The sequence below is a fragment of the Daphnia pulex genome, chromosome 2 (assembly GCF_021134715.1).
Source record: "Daphnia pulex isolate KAP4 chromosome 2, ASM2113471v1".
In the NCBI taxonomy this organism is placed as follows: Eukaryota; Metazoa; Arthropoda; class Branchiopoda; order Diplostraca; family Daphniidae; genus Daphnia; species Daphnia pulex.
The window spans coordinates 4813548-4838664 of NC_060018.1; the positions used below are offsets into that span (position 1 = coordinate 4813548).

The 25117-nt window shown below is 39.6% G+C and overlaps 5 protein-coding genes and 1 long non-coding RNA gene across 17 annotated transcripts in view; 5 read left to right on the plus strand and 1 right to left on the minus strand.

Annotated features, from left to right (window-relative positions):
- The window catches only part of LOC124210518, a 50575-nt gene extending 46776 nt beyond the window's left edge, over positions 1–3799 (plus strand). For both annotated transcript variants that reach the window (XR_006881228.1, XR_006881229.1), the window contains one exon: positions 668–3799. This is a non-coding gene — a long non-coding RNA (uncharacterized LOC124210518). The remainder of the gene's footprint in view (positions 1–667) is intronic.
- Positions 3800–6490: 2691 nt separating this feature from the next.
- On the plus strand, positions 6491–8680 carry LOC124210519 (ceramide synthase 6-like). Its single transcript, XM_046608632.1, has 5 exons — positions 6491–6792; positions 6870–7224; positions 7283–7623; positions 7702–7846; positions 7916–8680. Exons 1-5 carry the CDS (start codon positions 6602–6604, stop codon positions 8066–8068), a joined length of 1185 nt encoding a protein of 394 aa, XP_046464588.1. The 5' UTR covers positions 6491–6601; the 3' UTR covers positions 8069–8680.
- Positions 8681–9068: 388 nt separating this feature from the next.
- Positions 9069–12415, plus strand: LOC124210521 (broad-complex core protein isoforms 1/2/3/4/5-like). 3 transcript variants are annotated; one of them, XM_046608640.1, is made up of 8 exons: positions 9076–9271; positions 9526–9669; positions 9770–9814; positions 9898–10182; positions 10266–10632; positions 10708–10897; positions 10959–11250; positions 12139–12415. In XM_046608640.1, exons 2-8 carry the CDS (start codon positions 9529–9531, stop codon positions 12196–12198), a joined length of 1380 nt encoding a protein of 459 aa, XP_046464596.1. In that variant the 5' UTR covers positions 9076–9271; positions 9526–9528; the 3' UTR covers positions 12199–12415. The 3 variants fall into 3 exon arrangements, with proteins under 3 accessions (XP_046464594.1, XP_046464596.1, XP_046464595.1); XM_046608638.1 differs by lacking the exon at positions 12139–12415 and having other exon boundaries at positions 9069–9271; positions 10959–11999; XM_046608639.1 differs by lacking the exon at positions 12139–12415 and having other exon boundaries at positions 9076–9311; positions 10959–11999.
- Positions 12416–12700: 285 nt separating this feature from the next.
- LOC124210520 (delta-1-pyrroline-5-carboxylate dehydrogenase, mitochondrial-like) lies at positions 12701–15776 on the plus strand. 4 transcript variants are annotated; one of them, XM_046608633.1, is made up of 12 exons: positions 12701–12833; positions 13052–13237; positions 13307–13395; positions 13453–13586; positions 13661–13708; positions 13770–13984; positions 14047–14119; positions 14182–14277; positions 14339–14526; positions 14591–14813; positions 14883–15369; positions 15434–15776. In XM_046608633.1, exons 2-12 carry the CDS (start codon positions 13176–13178, stop codon positions 15547–15549), a joined length of 1731 nt encoding a protein of 576 aa, XP_046464589.1. In that variant the 5' UTR covers positions 12701–12833; positions 13052–13175; the 3' UTR covers positions 15550–15776. The 4 variants fall into 4 exon arrangements, with proteins under 4 accessions (XP_046464589.1, XP_046464591.1, XP_046464592.1 ...); XM_046608635.1 differs by having other exon boundaries at positions 12714–12833; positions 13055–13237; XM_046608636.1 differs by having other exon boundaries at positions 12731–12851.
- A 567-nt stretch (positions 15777–16343) lies between these two features.
- LOC124210522 (transformer-2 protein homolog alpha-like) lies at positions 16344–25014 on the plus strand. 6 transcript variants are annotated; one of them, XR_006881233.1, is made up of 12 exons: positions 16344–16496; positions 16683–16736; positions 16906–17194; positions 17258–17386; positions 17452–17627; positions 17692–17825; positions 18299–18664; positions 18755–19488; positions 19555–19659; positions 23313–23466; positions 23523–24085; positions 24758–25014. XR_006881233.1 is itself a non-coding variant. In XM_046608641.1 (7 exons), exons 2-7 carry the CDS (start codon positions 16702–16704, stop codon positions 17920–17922), a joined length of 774 nt encoding a protein of 257 aa, XP_046464597.1. In that variant the 5' UTR covers positions 16345–16496; positions 16683–16701; the 3' UTR covers positions 17923–18165. The 6 variants fall into 6 exon arrangements, 1 of the variants encoding a protein (XP_046464597.1); XR_006881234.1 differs by having other exon boundaries at positions 18299–19141; positions 19329–19659; XR_006881230.1 differs by having other exon boundaries at positions 18304–19141; positions 19329–19659.
- Positions 19269–24862, minus strand: LOC124210523. Its single transcript, XM_046608643.1, has 9 exons — positions 24767–24862; positions 24309–24664; positions 24044–24239; positions 23764–23950; positions 23544–23689; positions 22480–23458; positions 20732–21012; positions 20068–20648; positions 19269–19639 (listed from the first exon to the last, which is right to left on the minus strand). The coding sequence occupies exons 3-6, from the start codon at positions 24104–24106 to the stop codon at positions 23066–23068; spliced, it is 789 nt and encodes a 262-aa protein (XP_046464599.1). The 5' UTR covers positions 24107–24239; positions 24309–24664; positions 24767–24862; the 3' UTR covers positions 19269–19639; positions 20068–20648; positions 20732–21012; positions 22480–23065.
- Positions 25015–25117: the final 103 nt, after the last annotated feature.

Below are 25117 nucleotides of genomic sequence, written 5' to 3' on the forward strand. Positions count from 1 at the left end.
GGGGGAGGAAAAAAATCAAAACAAAAAAAGAGAATGTGCAAGTGTGAAAAGAAAAAGAGAGAGAGAGAGAGAAGGCCATTTTGGTGTTGTATCCAGATCGCCAGAACTAGCACGTTCGGTCGTGATGATCAACAGCTGCTTTTCTCTCTTGTGTGTTGAAGGCTCCTTTTAACCTTTCTCTCCTCTCCTCTCTTCTCTTTTACTTGACTTTTCATCCGCTTCGTCTCTCTCCTCGCTCTCTGGAGAGAGAAAGGTTTCTTTTCATTAAGGAGAAAAGTGATGGACGGAAACCCAGAAAACTCGCCCTCGACTTCTCTAAATAGTCACTCACTCACTGTTCAAACCAATGTAAATATATCTACACTATGACTATACTCACTAGGAGGAGAATCAAAAGTTATTATGTCTGCTCAGCTTTTTATTTGCCGGGAAAAAAAAGGAAAAAAACTTCTTGAGAATCTGAAAATCCATTCTGACTTGCCTCATCACTTTTTGAAAGAAAACAAAATTGGTTGGGGGGAAATTAAATTGAAAAAAAAAATTCATCTATTTTTAAAATACATTTAAACGTCAAGATTACTCAGCGCTTTTTTATTCATTTCATTTCCATCTCTCAAGATTATTGCTATCATTACTATTATTATTTATTTTATTCTATTTCCTCTAGTGTTGGTCAAGAAGCTGCTGCTGCTGCTGCTGGAAACACAATCCCGCCACCTCATCGTTGGGAAAAAACTTCGTTGCCGAACCACAGCCCGCTGGCAAATCACTTAAAAAAAAGAAAAAAAAAACTGGCGTTGTGGAGTTGGGGACAGAAGCTGAAACGAACAAGTTTCTAGACTCTCCTAGACGAAGAAAAAAGAGGAAGACGACGACGATGTGACTGGATAAAACCAAAAGTTCTGACAGTTTTAGATTCCCCTAGCTATATAGTACCATTATATATTTTGCTTTCATATTTCAGTAGTTTGTGTGTGTGTGTGCGCATGATAGATCTCTTCTTGTTCTTGTTGGCGTTCTTTTAATCTCTCTCTCACTGCGAAAGAAGAAGAACACGGACTGGCTTTTTTTTTTTTTGGCATCTTTTTAGCCATGCGGGCGCCCCTCTTTTTCCCCGATGCTAAATCGTGAGCGCGCTCCCGCCCGTCCCTCCCCGTTATGCTCTTATCATTGTCTCTTTTTTTTTCCCTTCTTCTTCAACTTGAAGAAAAAGGAAAAGAACTTGGATTGAAGAGAGGGGAGGAGAAGAAAAGAAACGGATATCTGTCGACTAGACTTGATTTGATCGGGAGAAACAGAAAGAAGAGGGGTAAATAATAATTCAATTTTTTCTCGTTTGTTTTTTTTCTTTTTTCCATTTCTCTTGCGTTTTGGTTAGTAACGATTTTCTTTTGTTTCTCGGACGAGAGAATATCTCTTTCGCCTGCCAGTTTTTCTTCTTCTTCGTCTTCTGGTTTTCGAGCCGGATGGGTGTGAAGCACGCGCGCGGTCACGACGAAGCGCGTGCGCTGGGTCTGGTCTGTAGAAAAGGGCGTCGTCCTTCTTCTTCTTCTTCTTCTTTTTCTTTCGGGTCGACAAAGACGTCCTCCATCCTCCCTTTTCGTTTCCTTTCGACGTCAGCGGCCGGACCAATCCCTGATCGCCTTGTGTTTGCCTCCGCAACGCCGAACCAAGCCGATGGTACGAGGGGGGGGTTGCAACATGCACGCCACTTACCACACACACACACACACACACACACCATCTTTGATGTATATAAAAGGGAAGAAGAAGAACTGCCGAAGAAGAAGAAGAAGTAACACACACACAATCCCTCCTTACTATATTTCCCCCCTTTTACTGCTGTGTCTGTTGTTTCTTCGCCTTTTTACTCTCTTCCCTCAATTCTCTTCATTCTTGTTGAGTTCCTTTTAACGTTTTTCTTTATAGCCTCGAGACTCGGGAATGATGGATCATTTTTCTTTCTTTTTTCTTCTTTTATTTTTCGTACGTAAGAAGAAGAAGAAGAAGAAGAGGGGGGTGGTGTTGTTACTGGGCCGGCATCTCCTCGACGCCCATCGGAGCGTGTTGGAAATGATTCGTTCAACTGTCACTGAATTTGTCTCTCGGCGCCCTGGACGCGAGCGTCCCCATACATCAGCCCGGCAACTATACTCTCGGACGGACGTCGGGATCACAACGTTTGGCTATTATCTCGCCTAAAAGTTGCCCTTGCGCAATAATGCTTACGTTTACAACGGGAATAAGAGAGAAAGAGACATGTCTACTACTACCAAGACCCCCAAGTTCTACTGGACTTGAGTGCAGTCGTGTATCTTGGTCAACTTGGCCGGGATAGCGATGGAGGAGGAAAGAAGAAGAAAAAAGCTTTTTTGATTTCTAAATAATTTGATTTTTTTAAATCCCCCCTTTTTTCCTTTCCTTGTGCTAGCGGGGCTGTGAAGTCGTTTCCAAAGCGTCGGTAGTCATTTTTCATATTTCTTCCTTCAACTGTTGAGTATTTTCTTTTTCTTTCGTTTTGCCTCTTGAAAAATCTTTGCTGAAGAAAACTGCCCAAAGAAGAAAACCGGACCACACCGTCTTCCCCTTTTTACTGGGCGAACAAAATTTCCTTTTCCCCGAGTTCTTTTTTATTTTCAGATTTTGACTCCAAACAGACGCATCACAGACGCGTAGATTTGAAAAGAGACTGACGGACAGACAGCTAAAGGTCCTTTTTTTCTTCTTCTTCTTTTTCTTTCCTTCTTCCCGTTCTCCCTTCTTCTTCTTTTTTGGGTTTTTGTTTTGTTTTGGAATTCCTTTTTTCCAGTCTCTGCAGCTCTTGACCAAACCCTCCCTGGAAAAAAAGAAAAACTCCCTCCCTCAGTTTTGCCCGTCTGAAGAGCGCTTTCAGGGTTCCTTGGCCAGTCGGTATGGTGTAAGATCATCAGTATTTGCCCAGCCACTTACAGTCAAAGGCTGTGCCCGCAACTGCCGTGCCCGGTCTCTCTCTCTCTCTCTACTTTCTACTTGTGATTTGTAAATTGTGTCTGTGAAACATCTCGAGGCGTTTGTGTGTCGTGGCCGGACAAACTTAGTAGTAGTACTAGTGGACGAAAAGTAGAGGATAAAAGGTGGGTTCCTTTTTTCTGTTTTCTTTCCAGCTCTTTTTTTTATTTGTGTCTTTTTAGGAGCCATTATGAATTGAGCACGTCAAGGCACGAGCGTGACGGTGACATCATGACTGTAGTGTGTGTGTGTGAGTGTGGCGTCATCGAGTTCGAAACCCTCACGCTCTGCCGGCCGAGCAAAGATTCTGACGTCTCGCCTTTTTATAAAATTTGATTTGTCGCCTTCACTTTGTCATTTGTTTGTGTGTGCCTCGACGTTTCACGTCCGCCTGCCGGGCCTGATCCTTTGCTCAACCTGTGATCGTAAACCTTGTATTACCCTCCTTTGCGGGAGGAGGTGAGCAAAGTTTCAGGTGCGTCAGTTGGATCGTCTTTCTCACCGCACAATTGTTTCAAACAAAAAACTATTCAACAATTGCAAGGAAAATGTCCATCTAGATTTGGTGTATTTACGCTCTCAGCCTGATCCTTGCTCGACCTAAGCCTTTGACAATGAGCGAGGTGAGCAAAGTTTCAGGTGCGTGAGCGGCACCTCCAGTCGTCCTATCCGATCCGTTTTCCGTTATTATGTTTTTTTTTAAATTATTATTCGGTAAATTGTGAACTCTTTTATTTTGTGTGTGTGTGTTTGAAATGGGTTTTGTCGTCCGTTTGTTCTCATCTGAATAATACACGACGTGCGGCTTTTATTTCTCTTTCTTTTTCATTTGAATTTGATTGTTATTCGTTTTGAAGTTATTCGTTTTGGAGTCGCTTCGTTAGCGACAGATGAGAGTAAATGAGGACGGCAGTACGGCCGAGTGGCTTGCTCATGTTCACATCGTCGGTCGGTCGGTCGGGACACGGCTGGGCAGACACGCACGCCGACCATTCTCTTCGATGGGAATTTAACGGCGGGCGTTTATTCGGAACGAGTGACACACACACGAGGGTTGAAGAAGAAGAAGAAGAAGAAGAAGATGGAGAAAACGACGAAACGGCGCGGGGGGAGAAAAGCCCCGACACGGCCCGCCATCACTACACAGCCATTAAATAATCATAAGAAGTCGAAATGAGAAACGACCGTGTCATCATGTTCGCTTGTTTTCTTTTTTTCTTTTTCGGGTAGACCTTCCCTCCTCCTCCCTGCCTCCACACACATACATACGTACCTGTTTGTATTATTACAGACTTGTTTTTCTCTTTTTCTCGCAAGTGGGCGACTCGGCCCTTGAGCCGATGAGCCGCTTTCGTCACATTCGTTCGGTAGTCGACTCACGGCCAAAAGTCGCAGTCAAACACGACAATTTTCGAAAGAAATACACAACAGCGCTCGGGCCTTTTCTTTTCTTTTTATTATTTATTTACCAGCAGCCAGTCATAGTTTATGGTCAACATTGACTACCAGATAATTTCGCCGAGTTGATTTTTCAATCTCTGCCGGAGAGAGAGAGAGAGAGTTGTGGCTCGTCAATTTGTAAAAAGCGGACGTAAAAAAAAAACACATACAAATGAATCGCCGCGAGTTTTTTGAATAATTTAAGTCGACGACGAAAAAGACATGAAAAAAAAACCGAAATGGAGAAAGAAACTTCTCGCTCACGTCAGCGCGAAATTGATTTATGAAAGGCACGTTTGTTTGATTCTCTTCTTCTTTCTCTTGTTTTTCTCGGAAAAGCCAACTTAGACACGGACGACGTCGTCCATAGAGTAGACACACACAAGTATATATAGACACCCAGAGAAAGAGCCATTTGTTCACTTCCTTTTTCGGCGATGAGGGAAACGGCCGGGAAATATGGCGCGAATATAAATAAGAATGTTGGAGAGAGAGAGAGAAACAAAAAAGCATTTATATATACCCATGCACAGTCGATTCTATATAGCTCTTTCGGTTTTAAACAATATCTCTTAATGTCTTTTTATATTTTTATTTCTTATGATGGGCTCTTCCGAATGGAGCGGCAGTTAGTTTCCCGCTCACTAATAACTATACACGTTTTGTGTGTTCTTTAGTGTATAGGGTGTGTGTGTGTGTATTGTGTATGGGAAAAGTGTCTGAATAATAATAACCGGTCAGTGGGTCTGGTTCTCGTCTCGACCGACCGACCGGCTTGCCCAGCAGCAGACGTGGGCAGCAGCAGCAGCAGAGCCATTTATTATAGACTGTGCACGTACCACGCATATCACGCTCCGAAGGTGCTCCCTAACGGCCTCGATCATTTGTCAAAGCACCTCATTCCTTCTTCATATTCACCGACTTTTATATTTTTCTTCCTATATGTAGCCTTTTCTTGTTTTCACGCACACACATTTCGTCGGCGAGAGTCACGCTGGTTCGATTCCGTTAGGTTTCCATGAGCAACTAAATAAATGCATCCATCAACAGGAGCCGCTTTCCGCTTTTGACGAGAGCTAATAAATATATCACGAGCGAAAAGTCAAAGAGTCGCCCACACCACCAGCAGACGGATCGATATATTCGCCACGTATTGATTGGCGCACCAATGCTGGCGGTTATTAATTTCGGAGAAAATGGCCACACGTAGCTCCCTCCTGTGAACGTTTCAACTTGCGATCTTGTTGTCTTCTGGACGGGGATCACGAACGTTTGATTATATCCGAACGGCGCGGTTTTGATTCGATAGTCTCAGGGGAGAAGGATGACGACGTTAGAAAAGAATCAAGTGGGAGGAACGCAAAGGTTGCCGGTATAGTTTAAGTACGTAGTTTCGTGTTATGTTATGTTATAGCTTATATGTATATACGGAACAATCCACCGTGAGCTTGCGGTTTGGAAATCCTCCCGAAGGAAGGAAGGAATGACATGAGACAAGGAAGATGAAGTGACCTCGATGTCATTGATGAATATACTAGGGACTAGTTGGGCGGGGTTTCAATAGCTGCCTCGCCTATTCGATTCTCCCTTTTTTCTTTTTCTTTCTTTTCTCCGCCACCGACGAGTTCACGAAGCTCCTCTGCTTGGGCGTGGTCTCTACAAAAGAGACCGGGCTGCTACTAGCTCTAAAATCAATACCTCGCGGTTTCCTCGTCTCTCTGTGGTATATATATGTTGAGTCGATCGTTTAGTGTAGTCGCTCACGGAAAATAGTGAACGACCACCTGCATACATAAACAATCTATACATGTATACATACATACCCGCTTGATACAAAATAAGGAAACTTCCGCCAACTCTCCCATTCTAATGATCGATAATTTACAGAGAAAAAACCCAAATTCATCTAGGGAGTTGGGTGTATGAATTATCAAAAAAAAATAGAAGGTTTTGTTAATATTATCAGATAAAGGAATAATGCATTGATAAATAGGACCCGGAACAAATTTGTGTTCTCGCGCACGTCAGATACACCCATGGGATATTTTCATTATTTTGTTTGGCAATGCCGCACGAAAGACTACGGTGAAAAAAAAGAAAAAAAGGATTCGATAGAAATTGAAGTTTATAATCGGATGTGTTTACATGGGATTATTTAAATTCCCTCACAAAAATGGTAGTCAATTTTATAAGCCAGATGTCTGAATCCTTTTGGTCATCAGATGTTTGGTTGCCTCCCGGAGTCACCTGGAAAGATATCGAACCTAATGACCAAAATCCAATCGCTTATCCCCGCTTTAGCGATATTTGGTATCCTGTTTTATTTTCGTTCGGTCTTACTTTCCTCAGGCTGTTGTTTGAAAAGTAAGTAGAAGTAAAACTTTGAAAACATTATAATGAGGATGTTTCTTATAACCACTGCTTGCTTTCCTATTCCACAGGTATGTTTTCTTTCCGTTGGGCGTAGCCAATGGTCTGAGACCTGTCAGGCCTTGGAAAGGCCAAGCACCAGATAATCCTACGCTAGAGAAGGCCTATCTTGTAGCGAGAAAAGGCAGATTAAACTACAAACAGATTCAAGGACTAGCCAAACAGTTGGACTGGACAGAGAGACAAGTGGAGAGATGGATTCGCATGAGACGAATGATGGATCGGCCCTCTACACTTGTCAAGTTCATGGAGTGTGGCTGGAGGTTCAGCTACTATGGATTTATTTTTGCCTACGGAGTGTGGACTCTCTGGGATAAAGATTGGCTCTGGGACATTAATAATTGCTGGTACACTTTCCCTCACCAGGTAAACCAAACAACTCTAAATGTTCTGACAGCTAAACAACATATTCAAATTTTTGTAGGGTGTGACCAACGATATTTGGTGGTATTATATGATTGAGCTTAGTTTCTACTGGTCTTTGCTCTTCTCAATGTTTGAAGACATCAAGAGGAAAGATTTTTGGGAAATGTTGATTCATCATTTTGTAACTATTATTTTGTTGGTTCTGTCGTGGACATGTAACCTCGTTCGAGCAGGGACCCTTGTTCTTGTGATACACGATTGCGCCGATATCTTCTTAGAAATGGCCAAAATGATGAAGTACATAAAGTACCAACGAACATGTGATGTGTTGTTCGGGATTTTTACGGTTACTTGGATATGTTCACGACTGGTGGTATATCCATTCTGGTTCCTCTATAGGTATGTAAACCTTAAACTGCCAATTCGTACGTCTCCTTTTAATACGTCTGTACTCATCTCGATATTTTTAACTTACAGCACGTGTATCGGCGCTAAAGAAATAGTGCCCATGTTTCCTGCTTACTATATTTTCAACTCGCTGTTACTAATGCTGCTTATTTTGCACGTCATATGGACGTATTTCATTCTCAAAGTATTATACCGAGCCATTCTTTCAGGACAGGTAAATTTCATTAGCTTTTCTTACATTTTTCACATGGAAATTAATTTTACTCCTTGCTGGTACGATCAGATGGAAAAAGATTCTCGTAGCTCATCCAGCGAAGATTTCAGCGAAGATAATAGCAAATCTGGCAATTCTTCGGCCTCACCTACGACTCCATCCAAACGATTGCCTGCCAGCTCCTTGAGCCAGCAAAGTCGAGAACACAAGAATTCCAAATAGTCGTATAAATTAAATGAACGTGGTCCAAAAAAGTTTACAGTAGCCCGATCGTGGTTTTTCTCGTGTAAGTTATATACTGCTTGAGAAGCATCAAATACGGTACGATTTTCAAGCATCAAAGTATGAATTATTCTTAAATAAACGTAGGTCTATTGTTTTTACTAAAATGAATGAAGTAATTTCGTGTCCCAGAGTGGAGTGAGTGTGATTTCAAATTTTCTAGGAGTATGTATGCATTATTCTTTCTGTCGTCGACTTTTGGCATCAGCGACTTGTGCTGCTTGCGGTGTTTCAAGTTCCCGCCACCACCACCCGAGTGTCTTTTTTAACACCCTGCAAATGCCTTCCTTTAAGGTTTATCTGATTGATCCTTTGATGCGCATTATCAGCAGTGCCTTTATTTACGCAAAGCAAAGAAAAACCGCTTCATGTTTCTATTTAATTTTCTCGCCAACTTGTTTTTTGTTTGTTTATGAATTTCTGTAATAAAACAGTTTCGATGATTTCATTGTTGCATAAGTACTGCGAGTTTTGCAATCATCCCAATTTGTCCTGTGTTTGTTTTTATTGATCAAATTGTTGTGCTGTTCAATAAAGTAACCCGAGAGCTTGCGCTTGCCTGTACTACATGACTACATGTTGAATTACAGCTACATATCGTTAGCTTGGAAGTTGAAAACCTAATTTATAATTACGTAATACCTTGTTACTATGTTGAAAAAAAAACGAACTTTTCGTTTTAGGAAGTTCATCAACTGTTTTGAATTTTCAATGTTAAAAAACATTGCCCTCTGGCGATATTTTACTTCAAATAAGGATTTTTCGATAAAAAAAGTCTAATAACTTGCGATTTTCTAATGTAGAAGAAAAATGCATAAACAGTAAAACCAGTCAAACAACTAAACCACTTTTTGAGTTTTTGTAAAAATAATTATATTGGTCAATAAAAGGCAACGTAGCTTACAACCCTCTGGCGTTTACTTCTTTTTGTATTTGTTTTTATTTGACAAAAGAACAAGCAGACGCTATTACAAGTGGGGAATACCCTTTAAAAAAAAAGAAAAAAAACCTTGAGAATCGACTGTAAAAGTAAATAAGCGGCTTGGCTAGTGGCTTGAATTTTCCTGGTGGTATAGCCAAAAGGTTCTACATAACGCGTGGAAGTCGGTTTGTTTGCGTTAGTACAATGTCAGCGTAAACCAAGTAAGCATATTCGTATACTACTCCTTCCAAATTACTCGAGGTATTTTGAAATCTTTACTGTTTTTAAACGTCGTAAACAATAAAACAAGGATTTATCGCTAAATTATTGCCTTAATCACGTCAACACCTAGGTTGATCTAATGTCTTGAAAGAAATGTGCAAACAATTGATTTTAAATGTTGTCACGTCTTTTGTGTGTCACCAAAAGAAAAAGAAAGTCCAACTGCTCAAACTAATTTGAAAACTTGGTTTAGGAAATGGCTAATGATCAAGAATTTTGCTTGCGATGGAACAACCACCAGTCAAATCTCATCTCAGCTTTTCATGATTTGAGAATTGTAGAAGATTTTGTTGATGTTACACTAGCTTGTGAAGGTCAGAGTTTACAAGCACATAAGGTAGGCAAATGAAGTGATTCTTACATATTTTTAAAACTGTATAAATGGTTTTTTCATTTAAATTGATTAAGTAAATTTGTTGTTTCCTTCTTTACAACAGGTAGTCTTGTCAGCATGCAGTTCATTTTTCAGAGATTTGCTAAAGGTATATTTTCAACCCCACAACTTGCAAAATGTTAAAACCTTGAGTTGGAAGGCAAATAATTTTCTGATTATTTCCTTGTCTAGACAACTCCATGCAAACACCCTGTTATTGTCTTGAAAGATATTCTCTTTGCTGACCTATTGGCATTGGTGGAATTTGTGTATAATGGAGAAGTCAGAGTAAAACATCATGGACTTCCATCCTTTCTGAGAACTGCTGAGGTTCTGAGAGTTAGGGGTCTCACAGAATCATCTTCCAAGTTTAAGACTTCCCAAATATCTGTTAGTAATTCAACAGCAATTCTCCATGTAGCCAATAACTGTCCATCCATATCCAGTTCTTTACCAGATGACATGCTTGGAAATAAGGTAATTAAATGGCCCTATAACTGTAATTAACTGACATTATTGAGCATAGTTTGTGTCAAAATTTGAATTTGAATTTATTGTAGTCGGCGGACTCTCCGATGTTCTCCTCGGGCATCGAGAACGCGGGTTCTGATTCAATTGGACCGTTGGCGGACGTCAAAGTAGAAGAAGTTGACCTTGATTCAGCTTCGGACGAAGACGAAGAAATGATGGGAGCCAGCGCAACATTCCGGTTTCAAGAAGTGCATGATATTGCTAGAGTAGAAGACAAGCGAAAGGGGCAACAAATACAGGAAAATGGTTTAAATCAACCTTTGCTGACTCTACAGAGTTTCGCGAGAATTCCGCTACTGGCTGCGCAAGACATCATTCCACCATTTGTTCATACTTCGCCTCAAGACCCTTATGTTTCTAATAACGGTGAAAGACAACCCCATCTAGAAACGTCTGGTGAGTTAATGCGATTAAGAAACCTTTTTTTTTCTTTTTGGAACAATTTTAATATTCAATTTTATCTTATATTAGACCAAAATGAATCTGAAAATCTTTCTGGTCGGACACCAGGCCGTACCTCATCTTCCGATCGACCCAGATGGCCTTGTCCTTTCTGCATGCGGCTTTTATCGAGTCGTTCCAGCGTAAGGCGACATATTGAGGATCGACATACAAACGACACTTCTCGACACCCTTGTCCTCTCTGCGAACGTCTCTACAGGTCTGCCAAAAATTATGAAATTTTAGCGACAAAAATGATGTAATGTACTTTCACTTTATAGAACACGAAACAGTCTGCAATATCATTTATCGACTGCCCATCGCGACCGTGAACCCGGACCAAGAGGTAGACCGCGCACTCGCCCACGTTCTCCATCAGTAACTACCGATAGTAATACGACCGGAAATAAAAGCCCTATTGAATCGGAAGTAAATTCCCGAAATCAGCAAAACCCATCGAACCCATTTATCATCTTGAATCGAAGTCCTTCGTTTGGGAATCCGCAAACCCCTTTAACTAGCGAGAGTAACGCGTCCGGAAATAAGAGCCCTGATGAACCGGAAATGAACTCAGTAAGAAATATTTCTAACTCATTTCGTAATCTAATTCGTAGCCCCTCTGCGGGGCTTCCCCCTACATAATTCTCATGTACATCAGTTTTAAAAAATTATTAGTTGGGTTGAGAATTTGAACTGTGGCAGTGTGATAACTGACTGTGTTGGGGAGGGAAAGGAAGTGGCTTGAACTTAAATGATGAATTGTCGGTGCCTTTTGCTGGAGGGTAGGAATGAACGAATAAGCGAATAAGATCCAGAAAGTTTGGAATTTTGTTGCAGATTAGATCTATCACATTTATGCTGTATCATTAAACTTTCATTAGGTTAGGCTTAGGTGTAGTGCCGTTGAACAAAATTCCAGACATAGATTAATTGGCTCTAAATAATCTCGTGGCTCTGAATTTGATGTGAGTTCATGTATACCTACTGACTTGTTACCAATATTTTATTCAGAAAGGCTTGTGCCATATTTAACTATTCAGTAGGAAGCAAAACAATTTCAGTTTACGTTGCTAGTATATTTATTTAGCATTTTTTAAGTAAATGTGACGACTTGGAGAACTTTATGTCTGATTGCCAAAGGCGCAATTTGCTATCTTCCTCTTGTTTACAGTTGTCGAAATTTCGTATTCTCTCTCTCCCGGTTACCGTTACCCATGTGATATACAGGAAATATACTCATTAATGTACTGATTGTACTAGCATAATGGCACTGAATGTTATTTTAATTCGGGAACGTCAATACAAGATTCAGAGACGGTGAATTGTTAAAGAATTTGCTCGTGGTTTCAATGTAGGTTAGCGTAGTGCGCTACGAGAATTTGATGATCAGTTTTATCATAAAAATCAAACAATCTAATGAGGTTGTCAGTATTATCATGGAAACTAACGATGCATTTTTAGACAGATGGATATGCCATATGCCTAGCTCCTCATGAAACTACCTTCCAGTTGCATGATTGACGTTGCCAAAACTGGCTGGTGTCGCACAAATTCTCAATGATGAAGAAAATATCATTTTGTAGAAGCTCGTCCTTGGAATCGTGCCCCAAGGCTTCAAAACAACAACATTCGAATTTCGAAACTTCAGATCACGATGGATTTAGATCACGATGGACTGTTATGGATGGCGATGGACTAAATCAAGCAACTAAATTTTATGGAGGGAATATGTAGGACGGACCTTCGATTGGGTGAGTAATATGCAGATGAATATGTAATATGATCGTTTGAAACAGTACCTTCTAAGCGAGATCAGAATACTAGAATAGGGTACTGTATTTACTGGTGATTTTAAAGCTTAACCAATAGTTGATCCATTTTCAAATGCATTCCCAAATTGGACTAGTTAAACCGTGATTTGTTTATTGATAGTATTTTGCTTTAGCATTGTGCTTTTTTCTTGACCTTTTTAAAACTGCCCGCGTTGGCGTTTTACAGCACACCATCTAGCGATTAAATTAGAAATCGCAAAAAAGTAAACAATTGCCAAGTTCGTCGTCGTTACATGTGAATCGACAATCGTACAAGTTTGCATGTGAACATCGACGCTGATAATAATTATAAATAGAAACGTCTTCCAGTTCGACTTCATATACGTACGTACAACAGACGATGTAATTTTTTTAAATGTAAAATGACTTAATCTATTACGTTGTCATATTGTTTGTTTCGTGCCTTGAAATAATAACCTTATTGATAATCTAATATCTGTGACTGGTCCGCCCCCTTCACGCTTCGAGAATTTAAAACATGTTGTTGAGTTACAATACGTGACCTTCATATTCATACTTTTACCAGACATTTCTCTTTACAGCAGGTTGAGTGTCTTGCCTTCTCAAGGATACGGAGAACACAAATTCCGCAGTGTGTTATCTTATCTTTCAGTGGATCTTTTATTTTGGACAATTTGATCTATTACTACCATCAAAGTTTTTAAAATGATTTCATCTGTTTCCAAATCTACTCTTCATCTTTCATCAGCACAGAGACTTTTTGTTGGGTAAATAAGTTTAAAAAATGTTGACAGTTAAAACTAAGCGTACAACATTAATGTTTGCCCACTTTATAGGAAATCATTTTTTAGATTTTTGGGTGGACCATCTATTATTCAAGAACCTATTGCTCAGCCAATTAATTTGGCAAATGAACCTATTTTAGGTAAAAGTTAAATTTACTTTTGATTTGATGCATTCATGATTTGTTTTTCATATTTAGGTTATTTGAAAGGCAGCGAAGAAAGACTTGGCTTGGAAAATGCATTACAACATAGACAATCTTCTGTTGAAGAAATTCCAATTGTTATTGATGGCAAAGAATATTGGACTGATGATGTTCATTATCAGACAATGGTATTATATTTCTTCCGAACCACACTTATTGACATGCTTATTGTGTTGTTTTTTTTTTATTTATTAAATTGCAGCCCTCTAACCATCAGAAAAAGATCGCAAAATTCTGCTACGCTACTCCCGTATTTTACTATAAAAAAAGTGTTATTTTTGTTTCTTAATTTTTTATTTCCATGGAAATAGGAACTACTACAAAAAGCTATTGGCGTTTCATTGAAAGCCAGAAGCGCCTGGGAGAAGGTTCCTTTGAATAAAAAAGTTGATATTTTTTTAAAAGCCGGAGATTTGGTTTCCACAAAATATCGTAGTCAGCTCAATGCATCTACCATGCTGGGACAAGGCAAAACAGTTTTTCAAGCTGAAATTGATGCAGCTTGTGAATTAGCGGATTTTTTGCGGTAAAACAAATATAGAACATATTGGTAATAATGACGTTACTCAAGAAGTTTTATAAAAATAGATTTAATGCAGAGTTTGCTCAACGATTGTATGATTATCAACCAGTAAACGTTGATCCTTCGATAAAAAATTCGGTCAAATATTTATTTTCATTAAAGAAACCATAAACTTTAAGATTAACTTAATTCATGTGCAGGTTCGACATAGAGGGTTGGAAGGATTTATCGCCGCTATTTCTCCATTCAATTTCACAGCCATTGGAGGAAACCTTGCATATGCCCCTGCGATTATGGTACTATTCAACCATTCTTTATTTAAGAATTTATGGATGTTTAGAATGGTTTTGTGATTAGGGAAATGTTGTTCTGTGGAAACCCTCTGACACAGCAATGTTGTCGAACTATATAGTATTCCGATTGATGGAAGAAAGCGGAATTCCTCCTGGCGTAGTGAATTTCCTGCCTGCAGAGGGTCCTACTTTTGGACGAGCGATTACCAACTCAACGCATCTAAGCGCCATTAATTTCACAGGATCTGTTCCGTAATATTTTTAGATACCTGATGGTACCGACGAAATTCTATTGCTATTATTTTTTTGGAAACAGGACATTCCACTTTTTGTGGAAGCAAGTAGGAGACAATGTTGACCGCTTCCAGAATTTGCCGCGTTTGGTTGGCGAGTGCGGAGGTAAGAATTACCATTTGGTTCATTCATCTGCAAATGTGGAGCACGTTGTCAATTCTACCCTTCGTGGCGCTTTTGAGTATTCTGGACAAAAGTGTTCGGCAACGTCAAGGTTATATGTCCCATCCTCATTATGGAAACAGGTTAGATCTATTTGGTGTCTCATATTAATTTAATACTCTACGTTTAAATGAATCTATTACATTTTCTAGATAAAAGAAGGGCTAATCGAGGGTATGAAGCAAATGAAAATTGGTCCAGTCACCGACTTTGACTCATTTACGTCTTCGGTCATTGATAGTCGAGCTTATGATCGCATAACCTCTTACATTAAGCACGCCGAACAGTCACCGGACCTTCAGATTATTGCTGGCGGGCAGCGAAATAAAAGTGTTGGGTATTTTATAAATCCAACCCTAGTAGAAACTAAAAATCCCCGTGATCGCATAATGGTGGAAGAAATTTTCGGACCCGTTCTCACCGCCTTCGTTTATGACGACAGCGCACTAGAAGAAACATTAGACCTAATTGATTCTTCTACGTCCTTTGCTTTAACGGGAGCAGTTTTTGCAGAGGATAGAGAATTTCTCGTTCAAGCTGCTGAACGACTGAAAATGTCCTGTGGAAATTTCTACATTAACGACAAATCGACTGGTGCTGTTGTTGGACAGCAACCTTTTGGAGGAGGTCGATTATCAGGTAAGAATAGTAAAACTATTACAAATTTATCATCAATTCCTTAATTCTTTAAATAAATATTTAGGAACCAATGATAAAGCTGGAAGCCCTCACTATTTACTTCGGTGGACAAGCCCACAGTCCATTAAACAATACTTTAATCATTTGACACAGTTCAAATATCCTCATATGGAAAAGTAAATTGTTTCTTATTCAGTTTCTTAGATGTAGTTTCATTTAAAAAAAACTACAATAGAAACTCAAGTTTTTAATAGAGCATTCTATCTCTGTAATGTCTGCTTTGGGGCAATTCAAATATTCGTTCATAGGTCAAGCTAAATTGTTTAGAAATAATGTTTTTCTATTAACACAATTTCAGTTCATTTGTTCTAGTCTGTCTTTCCAAATACATGTTGTTTTAAGGATAACTGCTGGATTTATATTACTACTTTATCATTTTTCTTGGGTTATCGTGGGTTGTGCGTTGTCGTACTGACGGTTTACAAAATTTTATCATATGTGCTATTTCATTGTTATATTTTGTCCGGTCTGTTGCTCCGCGATTGAAGAGGAGCCTTTCCACGAAGCATTGATTTTCAAGTAATAAATAGGTGTCACCATCGAATAACTTCTCCTTATCTATCGAACGCGGGAATTACATTATATATCATGTCTTATATAATTGAACTAAAATAATACTCTTATTGGAATTGGAAACGGCAAAAAAAATCTATGTTGGTAGATTGATCGACAGATATGCCGCATGGCGCATTGGCCGAAACTGAGAGACGCAAATAAATTTATCGGTGTATATTCTTATATTTTTTAAGAATTACAAATGTGTTTTTTGTGACTCGTATATTTATTGATTACTACTTGTTTTGCTTGTTTGTTGTTTGTTTGTTCTCGACAAGCTGAATAAAAGTGGGTGTGGCAACGTCGTTCCGAACGCCATCTGTGACTAGATATGTAAATTTTTTACCGAAGATTCGAACCACGCTGAATTCAGCTATCATCACCACTCAGATACGCCATTGATGCTCTGCTCTCTCAGTCTTTCTCTCTTATGGGAGCATTGTCAGTTCCCGCCAGACACCATTTTCAACGTTTAGAAGAAATAAAGAGTTACTTTCGTTTTCATTGTTGAGGTGAGTGATTAGCATTCAAATTCTGTTGTTATAATATCCTTATGTGACAGATTTTTGTTGAATGTTGGCAATAATTCAGTGGATTTTGATTGGCAAGAGAGGTTTCATGTGAATCAAACATTTACAATAGTGTCCTAACATGTTTCATGCTTTCAATGGTTCTTAATTCATATCTTTTTATCTTAGGCTTAGATTAAACACAGCAATGGATTCTCCAAGACGGAAGGATTCCCCTTCAGGGTATGTTTAATTTGTGTTCCCACTGTGTTTGTTATTGAGTCATGATTTGGTGACTGTAAAAATCTTGGTAATATTATTTTTTACTAGTTAAGTTTACCTAATAGGTTAGTTCCATGATGCTGTGAAAGGTTGTGTCCATGTCCATAATAAGTTGTAATCTTTTGATCAGGAATTACCGTCACCACAAGGATAGTGGACGTAGTAGATCTCCTGGACATCGCCATCAAGCACGGCGTTCTCGTTCTTATGATGAGGATAGAGACAGAAGGTCACATCATGATAGACGTGACAGAGGTGACAGGGGAGGTGATAGAGGAGGAGATCGTTATCACAGTCGTTCCAGATCACCAATGTCAGGCAGAAAACGCCACAACAATATGCATGGTGGCAGTCATCGGGGTGGAGGAGGAGGTGGAGGAGGTGGTGGTGGAGGAGGTGGAGGTGGAGGTGGTCCACCAGTAAGAGATTTTCATATATTTAGAAACTGATTGAGTTGTCTTTACAAATCAATTGTATTTTAGGACAATCCAGAACCCACCCGTTGCCTTGGTGTATTTGGAATGGGACTATACACAACTGAGACAGAATTGCAGCATGTGTTTGCCAAATATGGTCCCCTTGAGAAAGTACAAGTTGTTAAAGATGCTAAGGTATGATATTTTAGAAATTTCCAGTGTAACTTTTTGAATAATTTTACATGTTTACAACTTTTCAGACCGGACGTTCACGGGGGTTTGCCTTTGTTTATTTTGAGAGTCTGGAAGATGCTAAATTGGCCAAAGAGCAATGTACAGGCCTAGAAATTGACGGTCGGCGCATTCGTGTGGATTATTCAATTACTCAACGACCTCATACTCCTACTCCGGGCATTTATATGGGTAGACCCACAATGTAAGAAAATTCGAGTTCTAAAGTTTCATCTTCTTCAATTACTTGAATCAACCATTACTTGCAGAACTAGTGGGCGTTATGACAAATACGACCGTAATGAAAGAGGATACCGTCGGTCACCTTCGCCCTACTATGAGAAAAATTACCGTTCCAGCCGTCGAGGTTACGAGCGTTCACGCTCGCGATCTTATTCTCCACGTAAGTAGTTATTTAAATAGTTTAAATAGTCAACTGCTGGTTACAGTTTCAATTAAGGGTCTTATTTTCTCTCAACTAATTATTAGGCCGTTATTGATGACAACCGATGAGAACGGAACCGTTTTTCTTTGTGCCCTTATCTTCATTCTAAACCTTTAGTTTTTCCCGTCTTTTAAAAATCGGATTTTCTTCACCTACTTAGTTTTTCAGTCGAACACGTGGGCAATGATTTTTTTTAACCCTGCAAAATCCTTCTTTGTGTGTTACCCATCCCAAAACTCCCCATCAATTCAACCATCCCCCCTCCAGGCACTTAATACAATAGTCGGTGTGTCTGCAATTGGTGTAACTGTCGACTCAGCTTTGTTTAGTTTATTACTGCTAGATAGCGTTAAGGAAAGATCTAGTTTTAAGATTGACAATTTATTTCCCGAAATTAACGATGAAGTATATTTTTCCCTGTTTCTTGCAAGGTCAGCAAGACAAAACTCGCGAGAAGTTTTGGAAGAGAGAAGGTTGAAGTTGATTTGAGTCAAGAACAGAAAAAGGATAAAGACAGCTCAGAAAACAGAAAAGGAAAAGGCGCAGCTCAGAAAACAGAAAAATTTTAAGAACGATTTGCTGTGGAAAGGGGGGAAGATTTCTCACTGAACGAAGTCTTTACTCTGAAGAGATCACTTTGAAACTATCGGCTCAACTGGAGATCTCGACAAGCTTGCTGCAGTTGAAATTCAATTTCAAGATTCAAAAAAGAAGATATAAGTTTTCCTAGGATGTCAAGTTATTGGTTTAACGTTCATTGACATCCGACTGAATTGGAAAAAAATAATGATAATCCAGTAAGTAGGGCTATATAAAGGCACTTATCTGACTGTATTGGTCTTTTCATCTCGTGATGGTGTAGTATTTGACTGAATCCACTCACACAGGCTGCTGTTGAAGACCATTTTATGTATTATTTCTGTTCTTCAAAGGCCTGGCAGCTGGTGATAAGCCCCAATACTAGACTGATCCATGTCCGTGAATTCTTGTTGGATCAAAATTGAGAAAAAAATATATAGTACACTCGACTGAACCGAGTTCGTCGTACCATGTGCACCGACCCACGCAGAAATAAGCCAATCGGAGGATCGTCCTTCAACATCAACATCGCCTCATGACCCTGCTCTTTACATTGAAGCCAGCTGCATTTATCGAACCGTGTCGTGACAGTCGAAGCGTGAAAAAGGCAATATATTTAATATACTGTCAAAGGTAAATGACAGTCGCCGTGCACGCGTGAAGGAGTTTGTATCCGGTATCCATCAATTTATTACGTAAGGCCAACCTCTCCATCACAGTATGTCTAACTCTATTGTCTCTTTTTCCTTTAAAAGTTACTGTTTTGTTTTAAATTAAATTTGAGAACTTGTTGAGAAAATTCAGTTTAAAAGAACCATCATAGATAATTGATAAGTTGTATTAACATTAAGACGTACATCAATTAATATTCAAAGTTTATAGCGTGAATAATGATTGTGGATTCCACCGGTGGAAACCCGCCACATGTGTTGATATTTACCGTTGTTGAACACGACCGCCACTGACATCAATAGCTAAATTAGATTAACACGTATAGCAAATCTGAAAAGATCGCAAATTGGAAGCCGAACGGAAACAGCAAGTATGTGTTGCAAAGGACTGTCTTGATTAAATAATTCAAAAAGGATAATGTGGCATGCGATTGTAGGTTCTTGAAGGACGCGCCCAACCGCCTTTAGCTGCCAATGACGCGATGTTGCGTTTGTTGGATGTTACCAGTTCACTGTAATCATCTATGAAAAGAACCAATAAGGTAAAAATTTGCATTCGCTTCAGCACTTTTATTATTGTTGTAGTCGTCTTCACATATTGCACACAGCAACGTTTGAACAATCTTACAAACTCAAAGACTGTTGAATCTACTGCGATATATTTATAATTTTTTTAGTTTTAGCTTAGGCTTTTGGGAATGTTAGATCTGCCTTCTGGCATTTCCTAATAATACTACGAGCACGGAACTTATCTCAAAAGTTGACGTTACTGTATTATTGTTTTTGTTTTTACTTCGGTTTTGCGCACAGTATCGTTGAACAATTGGGTCTGTTCAAATGTCGCTTCTTTTTTAATTACGTGCTCTCATACCGAACTAATTGTTTGGGCTTTGGAGAATTTTTCATTATACAAAGAAAGTGGGGTTTTAAGGATTTTTTTTTTGTCTTACCTGTTTGGTCTTCGTCTTCTCCCATACCGAGCATGACGTCATCGGAATATACGTCTTCCAAAGGAAATTCTTCCACTTGATTGGAAAATTCAAGATGCGCATCAGTATCTGTTGCCTCAGAACGGTTGTCTAGAATGCGCGGTGCTCCCGAATTGATTAAAGTTCTTTTCCCTGGTAGAGGAATTGCGGTTGACCCTTTGTACTGTACAAAAGGGAGGATTGCTTTCGGACCAGATGCTGGAAGAGCGTTATTGCGGGCTAGTGCTCCCAGAAATTTCTTGCTGATAGAGTTTGCACCGGCAGCAGAATTGGCTCTAGCCTCAGAAAGGAGTCGTAGCAGTCGGCTGACAGCTCTAGCCCTGGCTTCGTTGTGCGGTGGGGGGAGTATCTCGAAATTTTTGTTGCTGCTCTTGCCTGAAATAATAGGGTTGTTCCGCATCAAGACCGGGTTGGGTCGTACACCACCATTTCTTTGAATTGCCGCTTGGATGACATCTGGGTATCGTTTGTCTTTGATGACATCTTCATCCAAGCCCTCCCCATAGTCGACAAAGTCAGCGCCAGGCGTCATAACTTTTTTCCTAGTGGTGGGTTCGATTGATAAACAAGGACAATATTTGAGCTTTCTCTTACCGAGTTGCACAACAACAACTAAATCATTTACCAATCCCATCCTGCTGATGACAATGGCCACTCGGCTGGGTTGAATTTGTTGAATGGTCCTGGTAAGCCACGAAAAGCTGCAATCGAGCCGATATGTCTTCTTTGTCTCCTATTATCCATTGAAGCCGGTTTCTCATCACCCTTCTGCTGAGCTCTATCGTTGTTGTTTAGTTTCTCTGGGCCGTCAGTAGAAGATGGGTGATTTGCTTCGGACGCAGCATCTGATGGGTTGGTTGGGTCAACATCCTGCAGCGCCGATGATCCGCTACAATATCCTAGTCCCTGAAGAAAGAAACCCCGGCAAAATATTTGTATTCAATATGTTCAGAAATAGTTTAAAAATCTTGAAAGAATTAATGCTGTCTTTTGAACTCAATTCTTAAAACATCCCAAGTCACCAAGACGAAATAATTTGCCTTTGTAATTCTCCTTCGCTTTCTAGTGCGGCCCTTTTATCTCGTTTAATCCCATAGCCAATCCCACATGCTTCAGCTGTCGTATGTCAACACACCAAGTATTGACCTTTCTGTCGAACCCTATCTGCTGTAGCTTTGGGCCTGAGATTCTAATACCCAAACGCTATATGGCAAACATCAACAAACATGATTGGCCAGAAGATTAGCTTTGGAGATTTTTATGCTTCAGATTTTCATAACATTCGAGAGCTTCTAAGGCTATAATTAGAATGGCAGTACTGTTGACTTGTTGTTATAACTTTATTGCCCACTTAAGTCGAACGAGTTTTTCCTTGAAAACGTGTTGTTTCATTTGCGCTGCAGTAGTGATTAAGATCGCCGCACTGCATTAAAAGGAAAGAATCAAGGCGCGTTCTCTTCGGTGATAAGGGGATTAGCTTAGGACTCGTACGCCAGTAGGAGAGCAGAGAAGCTTAACCATTCTTCATATGAAATCAATCTTAACTTAGAAACCTATGGTATTAGACTTTTTATTACAATGGCCGTTGTTTCACGATCTATTCCGCACATTGTTATGTTGATCTTTAATAATGTGTTTTTGTTTCGCATTGCTTGCTCGTCTATAATAGTACGGGAAAATAGTGGTATACTCAAGGGAGAGGAGCGATCTCCTAGTGGCATCATATTTCATATAATCCATTAAATAACTTTGCCAGCTTGACTAATACATGCTGACTTTTTGGGGGGGAAGTCTCATCATCAAATAGACAAATGGCTCTTATCTTATAAAACAAGGAAACATGGATTCGCCACTGCGCAAACCAGTGGGGTGTCTGCTTCAACAGTTCTAAAAAGAAATATTTTTTTACATGCGTTTCCCAAGAAGTAGATGAAATCCCCGTATTTCGTTTTTTTTAGGGGATATTTCTCTTGAGTTGTGCGATGTCAATCATTTTGTGAATCGCTGTGAATTTGAGACGACAATGGAATGTTGATTCACCAAAGATGAAGACTCTTGAGGCGCTTGTAGATACGTACGCAATTTATCCCGCTTATACTTTTCTTAAAAATATATTTTGGTACGTTATTCGTGATAAAATTTACCTTACAGAATACAATTGCGTCATTAGGTTTTCAAGAGCGTCTACTATTTTGCTCATCAATTCATCTGACTGTTAAATAACGTGCATGTTTCACGACTTTCTTTAGTTTGAGAGCGCATTTTTTAACCGTTATAAACGACAAAATGTTAGGTTAAGATTATGTACACGAATTACAATTTGACAAATTTGAATTATCATCTAAACTTTGAAGTAAATCAACTCAGTCTGACCTGGAAATAATGTAGTAGAAGAATAATGGGAAGCAAACGGCGGAGCATGTTGCTAATTTAAATGTATGTGTTGGTAGAGACGATATGTTCAAACTTGATTGCGAGTGTCGAGTTGTGGGACCTGTTAGAACTGTTAGATGTGGTGCCTGCCTTTGACCGTCTTCGACGCGCGTCCCGTCTTTATATACGCGGGAGCGCTCAAGGGTGGCTGAATGGTCTTGCTCAGTAGCAAAGTAGGTCTATGACGTCACAATGCCACAATCCCCTTCCCCGCGTTCTCTACATAAGACATAGATGGCAACAAAAAGTCAAAGGAAGATACAAATGGTATTGCCACGTATATGCACTTCATTAATTATATAAATGAAATCAGATGGTATTGCTTATGATTTTCTAATGGTTGTATTTTGCCTTTTCGTACGAAACTACGTTTTTTTTTGTAGAAACAAAGTAGTATTCAGAATTAACCCAAACGTATATCAGCTAAACATTAGTGTACTAATTAAAGATTTTTGTGATAGAAACTAAAAAGTTAGAAAATGAATAGACGGAATCGCCGTGGAAGAATTCAAACAATAGAAAGAATTTAGTTATTTTCCGCCAAAATAACGATGCGCTGATTAATAGTCAGCAGCTGTTGCATGAACTCTGCATTGTTCAAAGCTAATGATATTTTCTTCAGGAGTTCAATCAAACCATCACGATCGCTAAGTTCCAACTGGGTTTGACAATGAAGTAAATTCTCTAATGTCGTTTCCGATAGATCGCGTGCATTGTAAACATCGGAAAAACTTATTTTAAAATCAATTTGTTTTTGATTTTCGTCTTGGTAGAACAGTGAGAAAAAGCCTCGGTCAAAAGGCTTCAACCCAAAGTATAACCCAGCAAGAACTTTCCCTGATGCGTCTCGCTTCAATAATGACTTGAAGTTGTAAACCAGGTTGCGTCGCTCTGTGCAGTCAACTGGAGATAGAAACGCCTAAAACGGTACAAACAGGTATTAGTTATGTCATTATTGAAACTTGAAACTTTGTTCATACTAGATGGAAATATCAATGAAATACCTGATGCGTGTAAATGAGAGCAGATTCACATTCCTCAATTCCTTTGCGGGTTTCCTTGACATCCCAGAGTACGTAGCGACCACTTGGATGGAATGTATAATTATAGAGGCGTCGTGATCTACTAGTGCCACCAGGCTTGAACCAGCCTACAAGTAATATGAATGGAAAAAGTTATCGGAGATGATTTTTCGTATAATAATGTATGAACATATGTTACTACCAGTGTGAGGGTAGAGACCATCTTCCATGACTGTCACAGGTTGAGGGACGTGGTAACCAGTATCTAGTATTAAAACGCCTACACGATCTTCCAGTTCGATGTTCAAAGCAATGACGACATGTTCTTTTTCAGACGTGCGGGTATCTGGAGTTGGAGTCGAAACGTATCGATTTACGTTTCCAATATCCTTTCATGTTATACCACAAACAAACCGTTCAGTTAAACAGATATATGTAAACAGAGGACTTTTGTTGTCGATGTTGATCGACAGGATTATTACCTCTTCGCATGAAGCTAGAAAGAGAGCCGATCCGATACCAGGGTAAGTCTTTTCTAATTCCATTATCTTCTCCGCCAAGTCTAAGCCCAAACCGACGCAAGTATGGTGCTTCGAAGTGATGGGAGGAATGTATTCATGATAGAAGTCTTCAAGTGACTTGGTCAAGTCCTTTCGTTCTTTGTAACTCTCATAGAATCTATATTTTTAAATGTAAAAAAAAAAAAATTTAATTTTTTATTTTAAATATCCGATTTAAAAGAATTACGTTAAGAAGTTTCCAACGGTGTTGTAACAATGAGTTTTCAGCTGATTTTGCACCAGTTCTGTCAACGCTACAATTAAATTAGCATACTGTTGTAAACTAACTATACGAAGACGAGTCTTGATCGCGCCCCAAGCTGGATATGGAAGCGGGCGATCGGGTGGCCATAAGATGTCTTCCAATCTACTAAGTTCGCTTCCGTATTCACCAGATTGGTGATGACGATTCTTGTTGAGAATTTCATTGAATCCATCACGAATCTGGTAGCCGCTAAAAGGCAACGTCACATGGCCTTTGGTTGCATGACGTACAGTCACTTGAAAGATTTCATTGTCTTCGTGATTCCTAAGTGACGAAGCCTATTAAGAACAGGAAGAAAATAGAAAGGATGAAATATGTCTGTAACAATTTTGTCAAATAATTTATTGATTCAGCATTTATTGATATTCTAGGATCTTCACCTGTTGGTAGTAAAGTGACCCGGGATTCTGTTTTTCACAATCATTATCGAGCCGAAGTCCTGCCGAGATGGACAGTGGGAAGATTGGAGTGTTGCTGAGTCAGCTTGGCCATGTCGAGCCCCAGCCGAACCTGCGGTAATTTTCTGGCTCAGCCAAGCCAGCTACGCAGTCGTCGCCGATTTGCGACTCCTGTGCCGTCCATTGGCATACTTTTCTCTCGGCTCTTTCTTTTCCCTCCAGATCTGTAAGCATGGAATACGAATAATATGGTAACTAAACTACGAATAATAATGCGATGTGCCAGAACTTGATTTGGGTCCTTCACAGCTTAGTAACACGAAACCCGTGCGT